Genomic DNA, 21787 nt, shown 5'->3' with positions numbered 1-21787 from the left:
TGCAGCACTCTTAAAATTGCAAAGTGAAATAATAATCACAACTATAACAATAACAATTATTATTATAAGTAACATTTACACAGCCAGGTGCTGTGCTAAGAGCTTTACAATTCTTAAGTCACTTGATTTTCACAACAGCCATGAGAGGCAGGTTTAAATATTCCCATTTTACAGTTGAGGAAACTGAGGAAGACAGAGGTTAAATGACTTGTCCAGAGCTAATAAGTGTCTGAGGCTGGATTTGAACTTGAGTTTTCGTAAGTCTAGGTCCAGCATTTTGTTCACTGTGACTCCCCCAGTGCCAAAGTTCTGCCAATGTGATCTGCCCATGTTCTTGTGGCCCTTCACTGCCAGAATCGGGCATCAGTGCCCAGATATCCTCCCTTCTTAGACAACTCTTCTTTCCACCACAATAACCTATTAAACGTCAATGATCCTAAAGAATTGACTCTGAAAGAAGTCATGCTTTTAATGGAAATGGAGCTAATAGCCTTGCATTTGAAAAGGAAAATGATAAATGTTGGAGGGCATGTGGGAAAATTGGAACACTAATGCATATACAGGAAGTATAGACCAGTGGAAATAACAATGAATTGTTCGTCAGGGGATTAAGGGACCAGGATTCAGATCCTGTCTCTGCTCCCCTGAGAGTCGCTTACCCTCTCTAGATATCTGTGAAATGAAGTGGTGGGACTTTTTGATCTTTAGATCAAAGGCTCATGGTAGTGCCTGGCTCACAGTAGGCATTTAATAATTGCTTATATATTGACTGATGGATTTAATCAATACAGAAGCATTTATTAGGTCCTTTCTATGGGCCAGGTCCTGAGCTAAGAGCTCATGTGATTCTAGTCTTGGATATATCATGATGAAGATACTGTGTAATATGGGTTAGGAGCTGGTAGACGGGAATGCAGGATGAATGGATCTTGGGAGAATTTGCCAAATTGCATTAGCATCATGGTAAAGCAAACAAATCTCCCACTGTCGCGGAAAATGGCAAGGACAGCCCTTCTGGAGCAGGTGAGTGCTGAGAATTACTGGGTAGTACAGGCAAGAAAACCAAAGTAGGGAGAGGGGAAGCAGAGTATTGGATAAAGATAAGATCCCAGTCTAGGGATCAGGGAAGTAATCACTAGTCAATCCAAAGGTCAAAGCTAGGGATCTACTGCATGGAAAATGTCAAGGATAGCCTCGCTGTGTTCATGCTCCTTCTGGAGGAAATGAGTGCTGAGAATTATTGAGTTAATACAAGTAAGAGAACCAAAGTAGGAAAAGGGAAAGCAGAGTGTTGGATAAAGATAAGATCCCATTTTAGGGATCAGGAAAGTAATAACCAGTAAATCCAAAGATCAAAGCCAGAGATCCACTTCATGGAAAATGCCAAGGAAAGCCTCGCTGTGTTCATGCTCCTTCTGGAGGAGATGAATGGTGAGAATTATTGAGTTAACACAAGTAAGAGAATCAAAGTAGGGAAAGGGAAAGCAGCATGTTGGATAAAGATGAGACCCCATTTTAGGGATCAGGAAAGTAACCACCAGTCAATCCAAAGATCAAAGCCAGGGATCTACTGGATCCAGCCTTCCAAAAGCAGAGTCACAGGTGCAAAGTCAGAGAAGTGGGGAATCTCTACTGCATTCAGGAAATGACACCAATCATCCCAACGATCAGGACTGTATCATTTTTCTGGTTCTCTGTTGGCCAACCATCACTGAACTGAAATCAGGGCAGCCATGAACCAGGACAAGATGGATCCCACAATGGGCCCATGGGAAAATGGGCTTGGAAACGTACTGACGGTCAGGGGAGGATGAAATACCCAATGGATATGTGGGTCAGCTACTGCACCATCACCGTTAGAGCTTTAGTAACAGCTAGCATTCATATAACACATTAAGGTTTAAGCAAATTTACATATTATCTCATAGTCAGCGTCATTCTGGGTAAGTTGATTCAATTATGTACCTGTGAATATTCTATAAAATACATGCCATTTATTTGATTGTGGGGAAATCGTTCTTTCTCCAACCCAGCTGCCTCAGGATTATATCCACCATCCACTGGATGATATTCTGGAATATGGGGTCATAAAAGGGAACGTGGCACTCGGCTAGAAAAAGCAGAACACAGCCCGGCACAAGACTCTGTCTCTGGGTCTTCCCCCGAGAGGGAAGCATGATTTACTTCCTCATCGGCCTCCAGAGAATAAGTTAATTGGTTCATTCCTGACCAGAGGTCAAGTGCCAAATAGAAGTTGCTTGTGGAGTTTTTGCAGGTTTTTTTGTGTGTAAGAATGATGTGAACCAAAAACAATGAGAAACTCTGGGTGCCATCTTGGATAGGAGGCCCAAGGCCTTGCCTGGAGCCCCCATTCCTACAGCCAGGAAATTGCTCCTGTTTAGACCGCAATTTTCTTACTTACAGAATGAGAGCAATGGACAAGGGTTGGGGTTCTTAACAGTTTCTGTGTTGTGGACCCCTAGAGCAGCCTGGTTAAGCCACTCCCACCTTTCCTTAGAATCATTAAAAAAATCTTGGTTGAAGGAAGTACTAAAGGTTAGAGAAAATAAAGATGCTTTTTTCCCCTTCATTCAAGTTTAAAGACCTCTAGAAATTTATCCAGGGACCCTAGGTTAAGAATTCCTAGATTTATTGACCCAGAAAGTCCCTCTGAGTCCTAAGTTTTCTATGTTCTAAGGCTCCTCCCACCTTTGAGATTCCATGGTCTAGCAACTTTAGAACAGGGGATGTCAGGGCTGGGAGGGAGCTTAGAACAGGGGATGTCAGGGCTGGGAGGGAGCTTAGAAGAGGGGATGTCAGAGCTGGGGGGGGGCTTAGAACAGGGGATGTCAGAGCTGGGAGGGAGCTTAGAACAGGGGATGTCAGAGCTGGGAGGGAGCCTAGAACAGGGGAGGTCAGAGCTGGGAGGGGGGCTTAGAACAGGGGACGTCAGAGTTGGGAGGGGGTTTAGAACAGGGGATGTCAGGGCTGGGAGGGAGCTTAGAACAGGGGATGTCAGAGCTGGGAGGGGGCTTAGAATGGGATGTCAGAGCTGGGAGGGAGCTTAGAACAGGGGATGTCAGAGCTAGGAGACAATCAGAGAACCACAGAATCAGAATTATAAGGGACCTCAGTAGCCATCCAGTCCAACACACCCATAACACCCTGGACAAAGGGCCATCCAGCTTCTGCTGAGCAGTCAGCCCTCCTCCGGGCAGCCCAGGCCACTTCTGGATTGCTCTGGATAATTATTCACAAGTCTGTCCTGACTAAATCAATCTCTTTTTGCAGCTCCTACCTCTTCCCCCTGGTTCTGCCTCTGGGGCCAAACCCTTTGCCCTCTGAGAGTTCAGGGGACAAAATGCCCCCATAACCAGGAGGTACCAGGAGCACTCTGGGTGTGTTTTAAAGAGAGCTTGTTAAGCTGATCCTGGAAGTCATCAGCTCAGCCCAGAGACACGTCTAGCAGGCGGGTTAGCAGATTTACTGCTTGGGCTGTTTTCCATGGCATGTGAAACCCAGAGCTCTGCTGGCAGCTGCCAATATCATTATTTCTGAAAGGATTTTTAAAGAGTGGAAACTTGGCAGCCAAACCGGGTGCTTGAGAGCAGCCTGAGCTCGCGGAGGGCTGCAGCCAGCTTCTGTGCCGTCCCAAGTCCCAGCGTCCTAGGGGAGGGGAAGGGGAAGGGGACGTCCAACAGGTGGCTTCCGAGAAGCCTCGAGCCGGACCCCTTCCAGCCTGTGCTTGGGCTTTGCGGACCAACCAGCGCCATGGAAATCTGAGTTTCCGTTGTCAGAAAGCATCTGCCTTCCAGAGCGACGGCATGAAGGGAGCCAGCCAGGGTGGTGCAATGGGCACAGCAGGAGCCACAGTGATAAAACCAGGGCTTGATGTTGTGGGCCTGGCCACACCCCAGCAGGGGGGTCTTGGATAAGTCACGGCACTTAGGGCTTTCTCTGTTATAGGATAAACGAAGCTATTGATTTAGAACTCATGGGTCACCAAGTCCAACCATAGATGGGGAAACTGAGGCTCAGGGAGAAGTGATTAGGCCAGGGTCAAAAGACTGTAGCTTTAGAGCTAGAAGGGACCTCAGAGTCCAGCTCCCTCATTTTTTTAAGTGAGAAAATTGAGGCACAAAGGGTTAATTTTTGTGACTTGCCAAAGATCGTGTAGCATGTATCAGAGATAGGATTGAACCCAAGTCCTTGATGTCCAAAATGGCACCGCAGTGCACAAAGCGCATAATTCAGAATTCAAATCAGTTGTATGATCCTACACAAGCCATTTCATCCCATTTGCCTCAGTTTCCTCCTCTGCAAAATGAGCTGGAGCTCATTGATTATTATTTATTTATTATTATTGTCTCATTGGACCGCTCTCATATTCTGCCACAAAAACCCCGAATGGAGTCACGAAGAGTCAGACATGACTGAAAATGACTGGACGATAGCCTTAACCAAGACCCGTTGCTTTTTCCATGTGGACAAGTTGACTTCCGTGGGGCTTTCCCGAGGGATGGAAAGCACATTTCCTGGTGGGATGGGGGAACTATACATGCTCCCTTGGATGATCACCACCCCTTTGTCTTGGGGGCCTTCCCTGGCCTCCCCTTCTGTGAGTGTCCCCCAACATCCCTTCTCCCACCACGAATGGGACTTTGCTCTAAAGCTGAGATAGCTAACGCCCAGCGTGCAGCCAGAACCGGATTATAATGTAATCGAGGAATATTTAACAAAATAAAAATACAGTAAAATATAGACAATGTCAGTAAGTGGTTTTCTGAGTCAATGTATTCCCACGGGGATCTTCATGTATAGTTTAGTGGGGATGCTTTCTACTTGAATGTGACATCCATGACAGTACCAGAATCCCATCATTTAGCCGGCAAACTTCCTGTGGCAGGGCCGGGGGTTCCCTCCTTCCCTGGGAGAACCTACTTCCTCTCCGTGGCTCCCACAATCCCCGGGCTTTGATTTTAGGCCCTCCTGGACCCCCCCCATTAACTCCTTTCCCCAGATTGCCCTTTTCCCGGCCCCATTCCCCCTTCTGCCGTGACCCCCCGGAGGCTGGACGCCAGACTCTCTGGAGCGACTCCATTTCTCCCATTTCAGACTCTCCCCCGGCTGTTTTTTGCACCAGATTTTATAGCTATTGTTCAGAAAATGAAGATCAGACCTCTCTACTTCACAAGGTTTGTTGGGAAGATCAGATGAGGTGATATATGTGGAAACACTTTGTAAACTCCAGACAGCGCAGATGTCAGGAGCTGTTCCTGGACTGCGTTGTTATTACAAGGTAAGTGAGAAATTCCTGAAAACCCTGCCTCGCTTTTTTCAAGCCCATTAATGACCTCAGGAGTGTCTCCTCGTCTGGGCTGCCGGAAGAACTCGAGTTCTCGTCTCAGAAGCCATCTGGTCTGACCCGCTCACTTTACAGATAAGGAAACGGAGGCAGGAAGGTTCAGGGCTTTGCCCAAAGTCACTTAGAGGGGGTATTCTTCCCCTTGTGCTGCTTATAATGGAATAAAGTTAAGTCTAAGTCTGAGGGGGGGAACAGTTTCTATTTGGGCTGTTACCTAAAGCTTATGCAATATTTCAAGGGAGGATTTCCTAATTATGGTGTGGTAGAAAGAACATTATAATTGGAGTTGAAGACCGGGGTGCGAATCCCAGTTTTGTCTCTTACTTGTATGATCTTGAACCAGTCACTCAGACTCAGTTTCCTTGTCTGTAAAATGGGTCCAAATGTTGAAAAACACCACAGTGCGAATTCAGCTGACTGATGTTTCCCACCTCCTGATGAAGAGGTGATCACTTCTCTGGGCCTTGGTTTCCTTATCTATAAAATGGATCAAGATATTGAAAGACACCAGAGTGTCGACCAGTTGTGACTTCAGTGGGCTGATATTTCCCTTCTCCTGATGGAGAGGTTGTCACTTCTTTGAGCCTCAGTTTCCTTATCTGTAAAATGAGAGGTAAGATTAGGTGATCTCTAAGATCCATCTAGCCCTAAAGTATATGACGCTTCTCTCCTATCCTCATCATTTCTCACGTGTGATCTCCATTTGTTATTGTGACCAAACTACATCTCCTAGTGGCTGGGATGGCACTCTGATGACTCTCAGTAGGATCCCTTACTGGGGCTACCCCTTCCCACCTTGCCATGTGCTTTGGACCCATAAGCCCAGAGAACAGAGTGGCAATAACTCAAGGTTGGGATGATGTTGTGGACAAAGTAAAGAGAGAGCTGAGAACTTGGGGTAAAAAAAGAGAATGAGGGGTAGGAGAGATACGAAGGGAGAAGATAATGAAAATAGGAAAGACAAAGAGGGAAAAGAGAGGAGGAGGGACAGAAGGGGAGTAAGAAGAGAAGAGGATAGGGGAGAGGGAGAAAGGAAAGAGGGAGATAGAGAAAGAAGAGGGGATAGGGAAGGAAGGATAGAGGAAGAGAGGGGTAGAATGGGGAGACAGAGAAAGAGAAGGGAGAGAGAGGGGAAAAAAGAGAGAAAAGGGAGAGAGAGAAAGAGACAGAGACACAGAAAGAGGGAGAAAGGGAGGGAGAGAGAGCTTGAGAGAGGGAAAGAGAGAGACAGAGAGAAAGAGAGAAAGAGACAGAGACAGAGAAATGGAGACAGAGAAAGAGAGAGAGAGAGAGAGAGACCAAGACAGAGAGAGAAAGAGAGAACAAGAGAGAAGAAGAGACAGAGAGAGAGGGAAAGAGACAAAGACAGAGAGAGAATGAGAGAGAAGAAGAGAGAAGAAGAGACAGAGAGAGAGGGAGAGAGAGAGAGGGAGAGAAAGAGACAGACAGAGAGAGAATGAGAGAGAACAAGAGAGAAGAGACAGAGAGAGAGGGAAAGAGACAAAGACAGAGAGAGAATGAGAGAGAAGAAGAGACAGAGAGGGAGAGAGAGAAAGAGAGAGAGAGAGAGAGACAGAGAGAGAGGAGACAGAAAGAGGGAGGAGAGAGAGAGGTAAGAAGAGAAGAAGGAGGAGGAGGAAAAAGAAGAGGAGGAAGAGAAGGAGGAGGAGGAAAAGGAGGAAGAGGAGGAAGAGGAGGAAGAGGAGGAGGAGAGACAATTAAATGGGGGAGTGCTACTCCAGCAGTAGATGAAGCCAGCCAGTAAGACTGGAGTTAACGAGGAAACGAGGAAAAAGAAAGCCCCAGGGGGCTCATCCCTCGCCTCTCTTCCCCGCTTGGAGCCCATTTCTTTGCACAGCTCAGCAAGTCTGGATTCCGCACATCCCAGACCTTTAAGAAAATTCCACAGTGAAAGGTATTTAGCTGTCAGCAAAAAAATATTGGAGATTTATGGGCCCCGAGGAACAAGGCAGAGTAAACGCCACATCATTCTATTTATTTTTTTAAAGGAATGAGTGATGCTGATGGCTCTGGTCCATTCCCGGTGCCCCGGCGGGCCCAAGCTGTCTCTCTGAGCCGGAGAGGGCTCTCGAGGTGTCCTTGCCACTGGAAGTGCCCTGGGAGTGTTGCCCGGGGCAGCCCGGGGGGATGACGTGGGTCCTCCATCCTCTGGCTAGTTGGGGCGCAGAACGAGACAAGTGCCAGCCTCGGCAGACGTCTCTCCGGCGAGTGCCCCAGGGGGCCTCTCTCACAGCTCAGCCCCAAGCGTCCCCCAAGCAGGGTGGGATAACTCATGCCCCCTGGCGGTCAGTGACCCTCGGGGCAGCAAAGCTGGGGGGGCCAGTGGCCCCTGGAGTCAGGCTGCTCGCTTTGGATCAGAGCAGACAACGTATGCGTCTGTGTGCACAGGGCAAATAAACACAAGGTGCTTTGGCGGGTGGGGGGGGTCTCTATGAGGGCAGGGACTTTTCACTTTTACTGTTGTATTTCTTGTACAGAATAAGTGCTCAGGTGCTTGCTGATGGACTGCTTTAAAGTCTCTCAGCTCCAAGGCTATGAGTCTGTGATCCCTGAAGGCTGGAACTGTCCTGTTTTTGTCTTTGTATTCCTAGTGCTTAGTACAGTGACTGGCACACAGTAGGTGCTTGCTCAGTGCTTGCTGATGGATTGATTTAAGGCCCCTTCTAGCTCCAAGTCTATGAGTCTATGAACCCCCTCGAGCAGAAACTCCCTGAAGGTGGGAACTGCCTGTTTTGTTTTTGTCTTCGTATTTTTAGTGCTTAGCACAGTGACTGGCACACAGTAGGTGCTTGCTCAATGCTTGCTGATGGACTGGTTTAAGGCCCCTTCTAGCTCCAAGTCTATGAGTCTATGAACCCCCTCGAGCAGAAACTCCCTGAAGGGGGGAATTGCCCGTTTTGTTTTTGTCTTTGTATTTTCAGTGCTTAGCACAGTGGCTGGCACACAGTAGGTGCTTGCTCAGTGCTTGCTGATCGATTGATTTAAGGCCCTTTCTAGCTCCAAGTCTATGAGTCTATGAACCCCCTTGAGCAGAAACTCCCTGAAGGTGGGAATTGCCCCTTTTATTTTTGTCTTTGTATTTTTAGTGCTTAGCACAGTGGCTGGCACATAGTAGGTGCTTGCTCAGTGCTTGCTAATGGACTGGTTTAAGGCACCTTCTAGCTCCAGGTCTATGATTCTGTGAACCTTTACAATGCCCTCTCTGAAGGTGGGAACTGCCTGTTTTGTTTTTATCTTTATATTCCTAGTGCTTAGCACAGTGACGGGCACATAGTAGGTGCTTGCTGAATGCTTGCTGAACCGGATTGATTTGAACAGAAAAGAAGCTAGGAGTGATGTGAAGTCTGACGGTTGGGAAGGAGGCCGGCCACCACCTGTGCTCAGGCTCATCCCTTGACTCTGTGATGAGGTCCTGGGCAGGTGAACCCAAAACCCCAGAACGTATCCTACAAGGAGGGGAGGACTTTAGGAGCCCTACTGCAGAAGGATCTTCGGTGATTATGTGCTCCTGGGCACGCACCCGTCAACTCTTGCCTTATCTTCCCTTCTTGTCAATTTGACACTAATTGGCTATCAATGTTATGTGTTAGAACAACCAAGGGACGCTCGTTATATTCTGCTTTTTGCCTTGGGTTTGCAGCTGCCCCAGGCTCTCTGAACACGAGGCACTTTTATTTTCCCATCGTTCAGCTCGTTCCGGGATTGCCCGGTGGAAACAGTTCTAAGCTAGAAATCAGGCAAGTTGGGACGGATCCTGGCGGAGACCCTACATCTGGAGAACTGCAGATCTAGGCCTGGGAGGCATCTGGTCCATTCCTTCGGCAGATGAAAAGACTGCGGCTCAGAGAGGTGACTTGTGCAAGCTCACACATCTGGTGTCTGACAGGATTTGCTTCAGCATTCTACCCAGGGGGCCAATCTGCCTCTCACTGGCTGAGTTACTTCATCTTTCTGCTTAAATTCATAAAAACGTCGCCATTTCTCTTATTCCTCATGGTTGGGAGAGGCCATTCTTCCCAACCCCACCCAGAAGGGCAACTGCCGTGCGATCGGCTCCATTTTATAGATGAGAAAACAGAGACTTGATGACTTGTTAGGAATCACCCAACTCATCTCGGAGCCGGGATTCAAACCCTCCTCACTTGGTTTCGTTAGAATGGATGGCGTACTGGGATGGAAGTCAGAAGGACACCGCTCTGTGATCCTGGGCAAGTCCCGAATGTTAAAATAATCTCCCTGAGAGACGCAGATTCTAAGGCTATTTCCATGACAGAAAATAAAAGCTTCTGAGAACAATTAGTTTTTTAAATTTGGAGACTATCCTCATGCTTGTTTTCCCCAAGATTCTCAACTTTTTTTTTTTTTCTTAAAGGATATTTATTTCAGAATAAAATCCCGACAAGGACTTCCAAGGAATTAGGCTGGTCTTGGGATAAACTGGAAAGTCTGGCCCCTGCCTTCTTTGTAGTGGAGTTGGGGGGTAAAACATTGAGGCTGCAGGAACCTTTTGGGGTCATTTGGTCCAATTTCTTCATTTTAGAGAGAAGGAAAGGGAAGGTGTAACCTGACAGAAAGGATCTGATCCTTGAACTCCAGATTTAGGACTCTCTTTCACGCCAGGTAATTTTGAACCTGAGATTTCTATATTTTTGCTAAAAAAAAAAGCGCCTCTCTAGGGATCAAAATCAGCCTTAAGATGGCTGGGTAGGAAGGAGAATATGACATATTCAATCACTTTTCTTGTATATATTCAAATTATCTTAGAGAATGATAATGGCAACATACATTTGGCAGCAATAAATATTGGAGACCTACTTAGCCAAGGTCACTTGAACCCAGGACCTCTGACTCCAAAGCCAATATTCTTTCTGGTGTAATAAAACAGCTAGAATTTATATAGGACTTTAAGGTTTGTGCAGTGCTTACAAACATTATCTCATTTGATCCACATGGCGACCCTGAGAGGGAGGTGCTACTATTATCCCATTATACAGATGAAGAAACTGAGGCAGACAGAGATTGAGTCACTTGGCTGGGGTCCATCATCCAGTAAGTGCCTGAGGATTAGAACTCAGGGCTTCCTGATTCCCCATTCATGCTTTGTTCATCATCCCCTCCCCCCCGATGCCATGCTTTGTACTCTTGTACCTAACCACTGGACTATCTCAATAAATGCCTGATGAATGAATGAACAGATGGATGGATCGAACCAGCTTACAGCTTCTGGGGATGATTTACTGACAAGTTTTTTCAATGGCTAATTGGGAACTAAGGATAGAAAACATCTAAGACCCGCTGACCCAGCCCACCCTGGGCAGGAGGGAAGCCCCGTGGGGCAGCAGCCCCCGCCTCCATCACCAAGGAGAGTTCTGCATTTGGGATGGGCTCCAATACCAGATCACGGGATTTTTTTTAAAAAACAGTTTCTCCAGGGGCTATGTGTGTGCACACATGCATGTGTGTTTTTTCTTTCAGACATGAAAAGAAAACACAATTGCCTGAGAGGAATCGCAAGCACCGAGGAGCTTCAGCGATGGAAGCCAAAGATCTGGAAAAGCTTTAACGAGGGAAATCTCACTCGGGTGCTCGGCTCCGGCAAAGTCCATAAAACCCTTCAATGAAAAATAACACTGGCTGGTGGAGGTGGAGGGCAGCAAGGCTTGTTTCCTCCTCCCCCTCACCTACTCATACACATACTCACATGCACATTTACACAGTCACACACACATGCACTCATGTACTCTTACACACACTCATAGCCTTGTACACACACTCATACTCATATACACACACTCATGCATTCGTGTACAGTTCTTTTCTTTCTTCCTTCCTTCCTTTCTTTCTTTTTTCTTTCTTTCTTTCTTCCTTCCTTCCTTCCTTCCTTCCTTCCTTCCTTCCTTCCTTCCTTCCTTCCTTCCTTCCTTCCTTCCTTCCTCCTTCCTTCCTTCCTTCCTTCCTTCCTTCCTTCCTTTCTTTCTTTCTTTCTTTCTTTTTCTTTCTTTCTTTCTTTCTTTCTTTCTTTCTTTCTTTCTTTCTTTCTCTCTCTCTCTCTTTCACTCTCTCTTTCCCTCTTTCCCTCCCTCCCTCCCTCCTTCCTTCCTTCCTTCCTTCCTTCCTTCCTTCCTTCCTTCCTTCCTTCCTTCCTTCCTTCCTATCATCACCTGAGGCTCATACCTACCCAGGATAGGACCGTGACAGAGCAAACATGATCCCATCGCTTCCACCTCCCCTCCCCCAAAAGAGGCAGTTCTTACCTTTCGATTTGGAGGGTGACTTTGGATGGTTCCACGTTGGGGTTTTCCCACTCCATCTGGGGGCAGTGCATGAAATAGCAGAGGGTGTACAGCGCCTCGGGCTCCCAATACAGTGCCCCCTGTTTGTGGTGCAGGGGCGTCCCATTGCCATGCTGCTTGGCATGGAGTGGCTGCAGGTGATGCATTGCTCTGGATACCAGGTCACCTGAAGGAAGAAAGCAGATGAATGGTTACGGGCCTGGGGCTAGAAGGGACCTTATTTTACAGATTGGCTTACTGAGGTCCAGGGAACCTGATTTATACAAGATCACTTAGATAATAAATGCAAGAGAGAGGAATTAAACTACAAGGACATCAACCTAAGGCGCTAAGGAATCTCGGAGACCATCTACTCCAACCCCCTTATTTTATAGATGAGGAAATTGAGGGTCACATAGATAGTAAAAGCCAGAGGTAGGATCTAAATTCAGATCCTCGGCCCCGTCTGTTGGTATCCTTTCCACCAAATCCTTTCGAGGAGTCTTATCTACAAAGTTTTTTTTAAAGATTATATTTTCCAAAATCCCAGCTCAGGCAATACAAGATCCAATTCAGAGAACTGAAGTGATAAGTTGAGGTCACGTTGGAGCTTAATTAATGTTTTATAGACGGAGCTCGACTGCCAACAGCAAATTCCTAACAGAGCTGGAACTTGAGTCCAGCTCTCCTGACTTCTTGGTTACTATTCATTGGCTTATAAAACTTTGCTTTTTGTACAAAAAAAAGTACAATTTTAAGACCATGAGAAAAATGTCTCATTTAGAGAGGAGGAGTCTCCCATGGGAAAAGTGCGGGGGAAGGTGGGTGGGGTCTGGAGAAGGGTCTCCTTGTAATCACTTCTGTGTAAGGGATTTATAACCATTATGTGAAATCCCTAGGTAAGCTCTGGTCTAGCTTTCCCCTTTACTGTGCCCCCCTACTCTGCTTTCAAGCTTTCCCTTCCCCCATAACACAAGATAGAAAGGGTCAGGTTTCTACATGGGGAGACCAGTTGGCAGGGATGCTGGGAAGATCACAATGGACCAGACGCTTTCCAAGTTTTTCTTCCCAACTTGTTGTTGTTGTTTAGTCCTTCGTCCTCCAAGAGGACCGTGACATCGGGGAGGGGATGCCATGATATGCTAGTGAATTAGATTTAAGTGACTGTGCAAGGTCCCCTGTCTCACTTTCTCCTCCAGAGCCATCTGGGGTCCAGTGGCCACATATAGATCAGGATGGCTGAAGATGGTCCTGGATGCAATGGGAGCTTCCTGATCCTGAGCTCTCATGAAACTCTAATGGGAAGATTTTGTGGGTACCAAACAATAACCAGATAGAAACTCCTACCAATCAGATACTACAGAGTACGTGATGGGGTTGGGGAGTGGGGGGCCAGTGGGGTGAAGCTAAGAATGAGTTAACTCTGGAGTGACAAAAGATGAGCCATCAAAAATGAGGTGCAAGGTACTTCTCAGAAGCTCCATTCCAGGGCTTCTCTCAGCATTACCCAACAATTCTTTATGTTATGAAATTAGAGATCATTTGTGTGTGTGTGTGTGTGTGTGTGTGTGTGTGTGTGTGTGTGCGCACGCGTGTGTGTGTGTGTTAGTCCATTTTACAGATGAGGAAACTGAGTCAAATAGTATTAAAGTGACTTGCCCAAGGTCAAACAACTACTAAGTATCTGAGACCAGATTTGAACTCATGAAAATGAATATTCCTGACTCCAAGTCCAGCACTCTACTCACTGTACCACCTAGCTACCCTTGTGGTATATTGGCTTTATAATAATTTATAAATTTTTTTTTACCACTAAACTCCCCTACCCCACTTACTAAATTTTATCGCTTCTGTCAAACCCCAAAACACCTGTGGCTGCCTTTAAATGCTGGAATAAGAAGAGCCAAATAATTTTTTCCAAGGTCACACAGCCAGGAAAGGTCAGAGCCACAATTCCTACTCTAAACATAGGGTTCTTTCCTGAAATTAGTCTTTCCCAGACAAGGCAGGCTATGCCTGGATGCCTGGATGAAGGAAGATGGACACTTTCTAATATTGCTTTGTATGAACGTACATCTTTTAGTGCCAGAAAAATCCTGCTTTCCTCGGGCCGAAGGTATTTATTTTGTGATAAGTCGGGCTGTAGGTATTATAGTGAAAGCTAAGAACTTCTGATGGACAGTAACACACAGGGCGTCCTTCAGGGATAATACAGGGCCAGAAATGGGCTGGAAGGAAAGAGCTTGAAATGCAAAGGATTGTGGGGAAAGAGGGGGAGAGAGGCCCTAAGCCCCCAAACTAATTCCACTGGGATGTTCTCCAAGGCTCCTGTCCGGCGGGATAATTTTATCTCTAAATGACACTCTCTATTAGGACATATGGGCAAGGGGGCAGAGATGGGGGAAATATGTTGGACTTTAAAATATAAAATAGTTATACATAGAGCCCCAAAATCTTGGATCTTAGAGATTCACCAAGTCTAATTATATACTTCTCCTTAAATACTCCCAGGAACAGGGAGATCACTACTTCAAGTGTCCCATTATTTTTGTTGTCTTCAGTTGTGTCTGATCTCCTCTGAGGTTTTCTCGGAGGGATACCAGAGATACCCTTTCCAGCAAACACTCAAATACTCTAACACTAATATTTACTAGCTGTGTGACTTGGGCAAGTCTCTTCCCTCAGTTTTCTCATCTGTAAAATGAGCTGGAGAAGAAAACGGCCAAATGCTTCGGTAGCATTGATTAAGAGCCCATTATGTGGAGGCAACAAAGTGGTACAGTGGATAGCGTACATTCCCTGGAGGATCTGAGTCCAAATCCAGCCTCAGATACTTAGTAGCTGGGTAAAAGCTGATCCTCCAAACAATCCGGAGAAGTAGGTGCTGTTATTATTCCCATTTTACAGATGCGGACACTGAGGATAATAATAGGGTGGTTTGGAGGATCAACTACAATAATATTTGTAAAACTCTTAGCACACAGTGGACACTTAATAAAAGTTTGCTTCCTTCTAGCTCTGTCTGACAATGCTTAGGATATAGTAAGTGCCTGATAAACGTTGATAGATTTTTTAAGGGCACAATATCCCAATTCTCAAAACACAAGTTCTTAATAGTGAGGTACAACAACTTTTTGTGTACAGAGGAAGGATCCCTGGACCAGAGTCAGAACATCTCAGTTCTTTTTCTTTTTTTTTTTTTTCCTGAGGCACTTGGGGCTAAGTGACTTGTCCAAGATCACACATCTAGGAAGTGTTAAGTGTCTGAGGTCAGATTCGAACTCAAATCCTCCTGACTTCAGAGCTGCCGCAGAACATTTCAGTTCTAACCTTATCCCCATCACCGATTCACCAAGTGTCTTTAAATAGATCCCTTGCCCTATCATTTAAAGAGAATGGAATTGATCAGAGGTTCTTAACCAGAACTCTGTGAAGTTTTTTTTTTTAAATTTTGCTGCCTTCATTTCAATATAATTAGTTTATTTTGTAAACCTATATATTTGATGTTACTCATTTAAAAATATCATTCTGAATTACACGTATTTAACATAAACCAGATTGCTTACAGCCTTGAGGATGGGGGAAGGTAAAGGAAAGAGGGAGAAAAACCTGGAACACAAAGTCTTACAAAAATGAATGGTGTATATTTTAACATATTTAACATGTATGGGATGACTTGCCATCTAGGGGAGGGGATGGCGGGAAGGAGGGGAAAATTTGTAACAGAAGGTTTTTCAAGGGTCAGTGTTGAAAAATTACCCATGCCTATGTTTTGTAAATAAAAAGCTTTAATAAAAAATGAATGATAAAAATCATCTTTACATGTATTTGGGAAAATAAAATATTATTGAAAAATTTAAAAAATATATATTATTCTTGCATATGTTTAACCTATATCGGATTACTTGCTTGGGGAGGGACAAAGGGAGTGGAGAAGGGGAAAAACTTAGAATACAAGATTTTGCAAAAATGAATGCTGAAAACTAGCTTTGCATGTATTGGGGAAAATAAAAAAGTATTGAAAATTGTTAAAAAATGTTTTTTTACATGTTTAACCTATATTCCAACCAAGAAGTACAGCCAGAGAAAAGGCCAAGAGTCTAGAGATGGAGCATCTTTCTTAAGATGGAACAATTCTGCACATGTTTAACTTGTAGTGGGTAGCTTGCTGTCTTGGGGAGGGAGGAAGGAAGGAGAAAAATTTGGAGCCCAAGGTTTTGCAAAGGTGAATGCTGAAAACTAGCTTTGCATGTATTGGGGAAAATAAAAAAGTATTGAAAATTGTAAAAAAAATGTTATTTTTTTACATGTTTAACCTATATTCCAACCAAGAAGTACAGCCAGAGAAAAGGCCAAGAGTCTGGAGATGGAGCATCTTTCTTAAGATGGAACAATTCTGCACATGTTTAACTAGTAGTGGGTGGCTTGCTGTCTTGGGGAGGGAGGAAGGAAGGAGAAAAATTTGGAGCCCAAGGTTTTGCAAAGGTGAATGCTGAAAACTAGCTTTGCATGTATTGGGGAAAAGAAAATAGTATTGAAAATTTAAAAATATGGATTCTTCTTGCACATGTTTAACCTATATTGGATTGCTTGCTGTCTAGGGGAGAGGAGAAGGAGGGAGAAAAATCTGGAACATGAGGTTTTGCAAAAGTGAATATTGGAAAACTATCTCTGCATGTATTTGGAAAATTAAAAAAAAAACTATTAAGAAGGAAAAAAAGACTGAGAATTAAACAATATTCTGAGACGAGATCCACTGGGCTTCCCCCGATGGCCACAGGGACCCGAATGAACAGTCTCTAAAGCTCCTTACGTTCTCTCTGATGTCCAGAGAAAGAAACCAAAGAGATCCACAACTAAATGCATAATGATGAAAATTAGCCTCGGATTAAAGAGGTCAGGTTGTTGGGGTTTTTTTTTCCCTATGGGCAGGGATGAGGGAAAAGGGAAAGAAAGGATAAAAAGTAGGAGAGCCCAGAATGCAAATGGCAGCTGAGCAGCGTGGGGCCTCCAGCCAAGCATGACCGGCTGCCCTGGGAGGCCCTGGGAGGCCCCGGCCTCTGAGCAGCCGCTGCTGCAGGGCCCCATGCACATCTGCCCAGGCAGCTGGGCTGCGAAGGGGGGAGAGAAGGAGAGAGGAACGAGCATCCTGTAAATGGAGATGACAGGAAATCTCAGAATCAGCCAATTTGCATCTTAAACAGGAAATCCTGACCAGGAGCAGCTAAAAACCTCTCCCTCTTTTCTCTTGGCTGGTTAGCTGTGGGGATGGGCTGGGGGGCTGGAATAGGGAACCAAGGGCAGCTTCTCAGGGGGCAGGCCCCCCCTGGGAGACGTGGAAAGCAGTGGATTGGAGGCTGGCAACCTGGGTCAGCTCTGGGCTGTGCCATTTCCTTGATTTGTGGCCGTGTAACATTGACCACTCATTTCTTAGATGAGACTCAGTTTCCTCATCTGAAAGATGATGAGGTGGACTGACGGCTCTAAATCAAGAATTGTTTGTGACATTTTTGTTATCAGTCTAGTGAATCCTAGGGATCTCTTCTCAGAATAACTTTTTTTTAAATTTTTATTTTTTTATTTACAAGATATACCCATGGGTAATTTTTCAGCATTGACTCTTGCAAAACCTTCTGTTCCCACTTTTCCCCTCCTTCCCCCACCCCCTCCCCCAGATGGCAGGTGGACCAATACATGTTAAATATGTTAAAATATATGTTAAACACAATATATGTATACATATTTATAAGTTATTTTGCTGCACAAAAAAATCAGATTTAGATAAAAGGTAAAATTAACCTCTCAGAATAACTTTTAAAAAATCATGATTGAAGGAAACGTCAAATCTTAGTTTGAGGTTAGTTAAAATAAGTTCATGTCCAAGTTCACAGATGTCCTCAAATCCATCCAGAGGAGGAGCTCTTGCTCTAAACACCAAGATGGCAGACGTTTGCCTTTGGAAGGGAGTTAAGACCCTCCTGTGTGGAAAGTGTTGTCCAGCCTATGAATCCTAGCCTCCTGAAGGGGTCATGGAGTTATCACCATGATCTCTATCTAATCCTATGTTTTCTTTTTAAAATATTGTTTTTATTGCTGTTTAAATTTTTTTTTCTATCATCTCCATTTTTGAATGCATCCCTCCCTTCTTTCCTTCCTAGGAAGTTGAAACAAAGACTAAAAAGAAAGAAAAGAAAAAATATTAGTTCAGCAACATCAGGCAACATATAAACTATGACCTTCAGTCATATATTTTCTCAACCAATGGATCCTAATAGTCCAATTATTATTATGGAGGCGAGGGAGAGATACCGACTGTGAAAATTTTTTTTGCATTAAAAATGTCCTCCAGAAGATTGAGAAAACAGCTGATCTAGCAAAAAGAGGAGGCAAAAAACTGATTATCTATCATCATTCATTCATTCAAGTCTTCAATTAAGACTAGCAGTCATGGTAGGAAGCCTGAACACTAATTTCCCTGTGTTATTGGTGCAGAGAGACACACACATTGCTGCTAACTCAATCATGAACCAATAATAATAACTAATTCATCCATAATCCTTTGGGGTTTATAAAGTATTTTCTTTTGTTTGTTTGGGGGTTTTTGGTCTTTGTTTTGCTGAAGCAATTAGGGTTAAGTGACTTAACCAGGGTCACACAGCCAGGACGTGTTAAGTGTCTGAGATTTGAACTCAGGTTCTCCTGACTTCAGGGCTTCTCTATCCACTGCACCATCTAGCTGCCCCAGAAAGTATTTTCTTTACAAGAAAGTTAGGCAGTGTGAGCCATTATCATCCCCATTGAACAGATGAGAGAACTGAGGCACAGAGAAATTACGATTGTGAATTGATAATGTTCACACAGCTAAGTCACAGCTGCCTTCTCCCTGCCTCAATTGTGAGGTAATTTGTGGGTTACCTGGGGGCTTGAGCCAAATAAAATGACAGAATGATGACCTGTTGTTTTTATTTTTCTCCCCAACCTCCATCATATTAGAAAGATTCAGTTCCAATTCAAAAAAGAGATAGAGAGATAGAAGGGATAAGGGACACAGCTAGCTCAATACCTGACCTTGGCACGGCACTCCGCCCTCTGAGCTAATTCCCATGAAATTGGGCAGTCGGACTAAAGGATCGCTAAAGGATGTCCCAGCTCCGACACTGTGCCCACTGTTGAGGGCTCTGCAGGTTCAAGATCTGATTTATTTGGAAGTTTAGTAAATGCATATAACAGACAAGTTTTGTTTACTCTGAAAAGACCTACTATGTGTGCTGGGTTACTACAATTTATATCAAAAATTATTTTTGTTTTCTGTTATATACAGTTATACATAATTTTCTTTTTTTCCTTTTTCCTTCTTCCTTTTCTTTCTAAGTTCTCATAACTCTTCCATCTATGACATTCTCTATTCTTGGGCTCCCCAGTCTCTTCCAACTGGGACTTTCCCTGCTCTACCGCTTGTCTCACCTCCTATATACTCTATTTCTGCAGATCAAATTTCAAATCAGTTCATGATTCAGCAAATGGGTCCAATTTATTCCAGTTTTCGCTTCATGATCTGGTTCTGCTAAATTACCTTAAGTTACTTATCATGTACTGCCTCATATCATCTGATATCTTTTCACCCATCTGTAGCCTTAACCGTCCAGGCAGATCATGAGCTCCTTGCTGCTTTTCTGTAATCCTCCACAAAGCCTAAAACATTATCTTGGGTGGGGACTCACCCAGGGCTTATTTACCCCAGGGAAAGCAAGCCAGAGAAGACTGCTTTTTGTCTCCATGTTGGGTAAGTGGGAGATGAGAATCTTTCCCAACAGGCTCTATGATTTTTCCTTCTCCTAGCCACAGTCACACTTCTGGTGCTAGAAATCTAAGGTCCCTTCCTTTCCCTGCTCTCTGACCTTTCTCTTTTCCTCACATTTTGAATCACCTCCTTCAATAGTTTTTAAATAACTGCTGCTTTCCCCTCTTTCCCCCTCTCTCTTCCCCCTTCTCCCCTTCTCTTTCCTCCTCTATCTCCCCCTCTCTTCCTCTCTCTGTCTCTCTCACTCTCTCTCTCTCACTCTCTCTCTGTCTCTCTCTCTTCTCTGCTTTTCTCTTTTTCTCTCTCTCTTTCTCTACTTCTCTCTTTCTTTCTCTCTCTCTCTGTCCTCTCTCTTTTTCTGTCTCTGTCTCTGTCTCTCTCTCTTGCTCTCGCTTTCCAATCTCCATCTCAGTATCTCTCTGTCTGCCTTTGCCTCTCTGTCTCTGTCTGTCTCTCTGCTCTCTGTTTCTGTCTCTGTCTCCCTCTGTCTCCATCTCTATCTCTCCCTCCCTTGTTTCCCTCTTCCTCTTTGATTCCCTCCCTCTACCTCTGTTCTACCCTCTCTCCCTCCCCCTTTCTCTCCTTCACTCCCTCTTTCCCTTCCTCCCTCCCTCCCTCCCTCTCTGTCTCTCTCTATCTCTTTGACTCTGTTTCTGTCTCTGTGTCTCCCTCTCCCCTTTTCTCTTTTTTTCTGTCTCTGTCTCCCCATCTCTCTCTGTCTCTCTGACTCTCTTTCTCTGTCTCTGTGTCTGTGTCTGTCTGTCTCTCCCTCTCCCCCTCTCTCTTTGTCCCTGTCTGTCTCTTATTCATGTAATATAAGGGAGGGGCTCAGCCCAGGGGTGGCAACTCTGAAATATCCAGGAAATCAGAGGAAGGAAGAGGGTCCTAGGTAAGGAATTGTGGCTCTGCAGTAGGAGCTCAGGGGTTCAGATGCTAAGTTGGTCTCCTCTGACCTGGACGCCTTTGGAGAAGACACTGAATATCGGTTTCCTCTCCCATTAAATGAGAGATCCAGAGCAGAAAGGCTTGGAAGACCCTTCCGGCCATAAGCACTAATCCTGTGAGCCCAAGGATTTCAGGACACCGGGGAGATCCCCTAGGTAGGGCTCTTGGAAAGAGGTGGACAAGAATTACAGAGAAGAAAAACGCACAGAAGGGTTGTAATAGGTCCCCCTGGAAGGCATTTCCACATCAGTGAAGCTGCAGATCCATCAACGTTTCACAGTACAATAACAATGGTCCTGGAGGATGGTATCACCATATGCTTGGGGTGCTCTTGGACTTCTTCCTTGCCCTTGACACCGCCCAGGCAAGGAGTTTGTGTACTGGCTGGATTAGAGTTCTAAGATCTCTTCTGATCAAGTCAGCAATAAGCATTTATCAGGCATGGACAATGTGCCAAGAACTGTGCTCATTGCTGGGGATATAAAGAGAGGAAAAAGATGGTCTGCCACCAAGGAACTCAGAGACTAATGAGATTCTAACTTTAGGACTATTTGAACACCTGATTTGGGGGATACTGAGATCCTTTATAAGAATCTATAATATAATATAATATAAATAATACAAATAATAAATATAATATAATGAGAAATAAACAAATAAATATATATGAAGTGAGGTCTACTCATCATTATACACACACACACACACACACACACACACACACACACATATATATACACACACACACACACACATGAGGATTATCTATGTATCTCTTTATGTATGAGTCTCTAATTACTTCCAATCTATACCTACTCATCTACCTATCTGTTAATCTATTATCTATCTATCTATATGTTAACCTTTTTATACATCCATCCATCCATTAACCTATCCATCCATCTACATAGCTAGCCCACTGAGAAAGAAGTGCAAAGACCCTTGTACCCTTAGGTACAGAGACAATTTTGTACTAGGATTAAATTCCCATAAGCTTAATCTATCCTTGGGATCAATGTTCCAATTTCATTAGGAATTAACGCACCATTCAATTACCAACCAAGCAATGGGATCTTAAGTAAAAACAATTTGAGTTTCTTTATCTTAGGCAGTCAGAAAAGTAGGTAGCATGCTGAGGGGCCCTTAAGAAATAATGAAAGAGGATCCTTGGGAATCATGGGCGATCAGTATATTGATTGGAATTCTTGAGTTTTTGAAAGTTGCTCATTTTTAGGGTGTTGTTATCCTAAGTTGTTCTCCTCACTTCCTTCTGCATCAGTTCATACATATCCTTCCAGGTTTTCTCCAAAACCACTCCTTTCTCCATTTCTTATGGTACAATAATATTTTATCAAAATTTCATGTACACTAATTTGGTCAGCA

The 21787-nt window shown here is 44.5% G+C and overlaps 1 protein-coding gene across 1 annotated transcript in view; it reads right to left on the bottom strand.

Annotated features, from left to right (window-relative positions):
- The window catches only part of ABTB3 (ankyrin repeat and BTB domain containing 3), a 329205-nt gene that overhangs the window by 84147 nt on the left and 223271 nt on the right, over nt 1-21787 (bottom strand). Inside the window, 1 exon segment of the mRNA XM_051961527.1 lies at nt 11641-11845. Within this exon segment, the coding sequence (XP_051817487.1) occupies nt 11641-11845 (205 nt within the window).

Source organism: Antechinus flavipes, chromosome 5 (genome assembly GCF_016432865.1).
Source record: "Antechinus flavipes isolate AdamAnt ecotype Samford, QLD, Australia chromosome 5, AdamAnt_v2, whole genome shotgun sequence".
NCBI lineage: Eukaryota > Metazoa > Chordata > Mammalia > Dasyuromorphia > Dasyuridae > Antechinus > Antechinus flavipes.
Note: the sequence above shows the minus strand (reverse complement) of the source record. Positions and strands in the feature narration are given on the sequence as shown.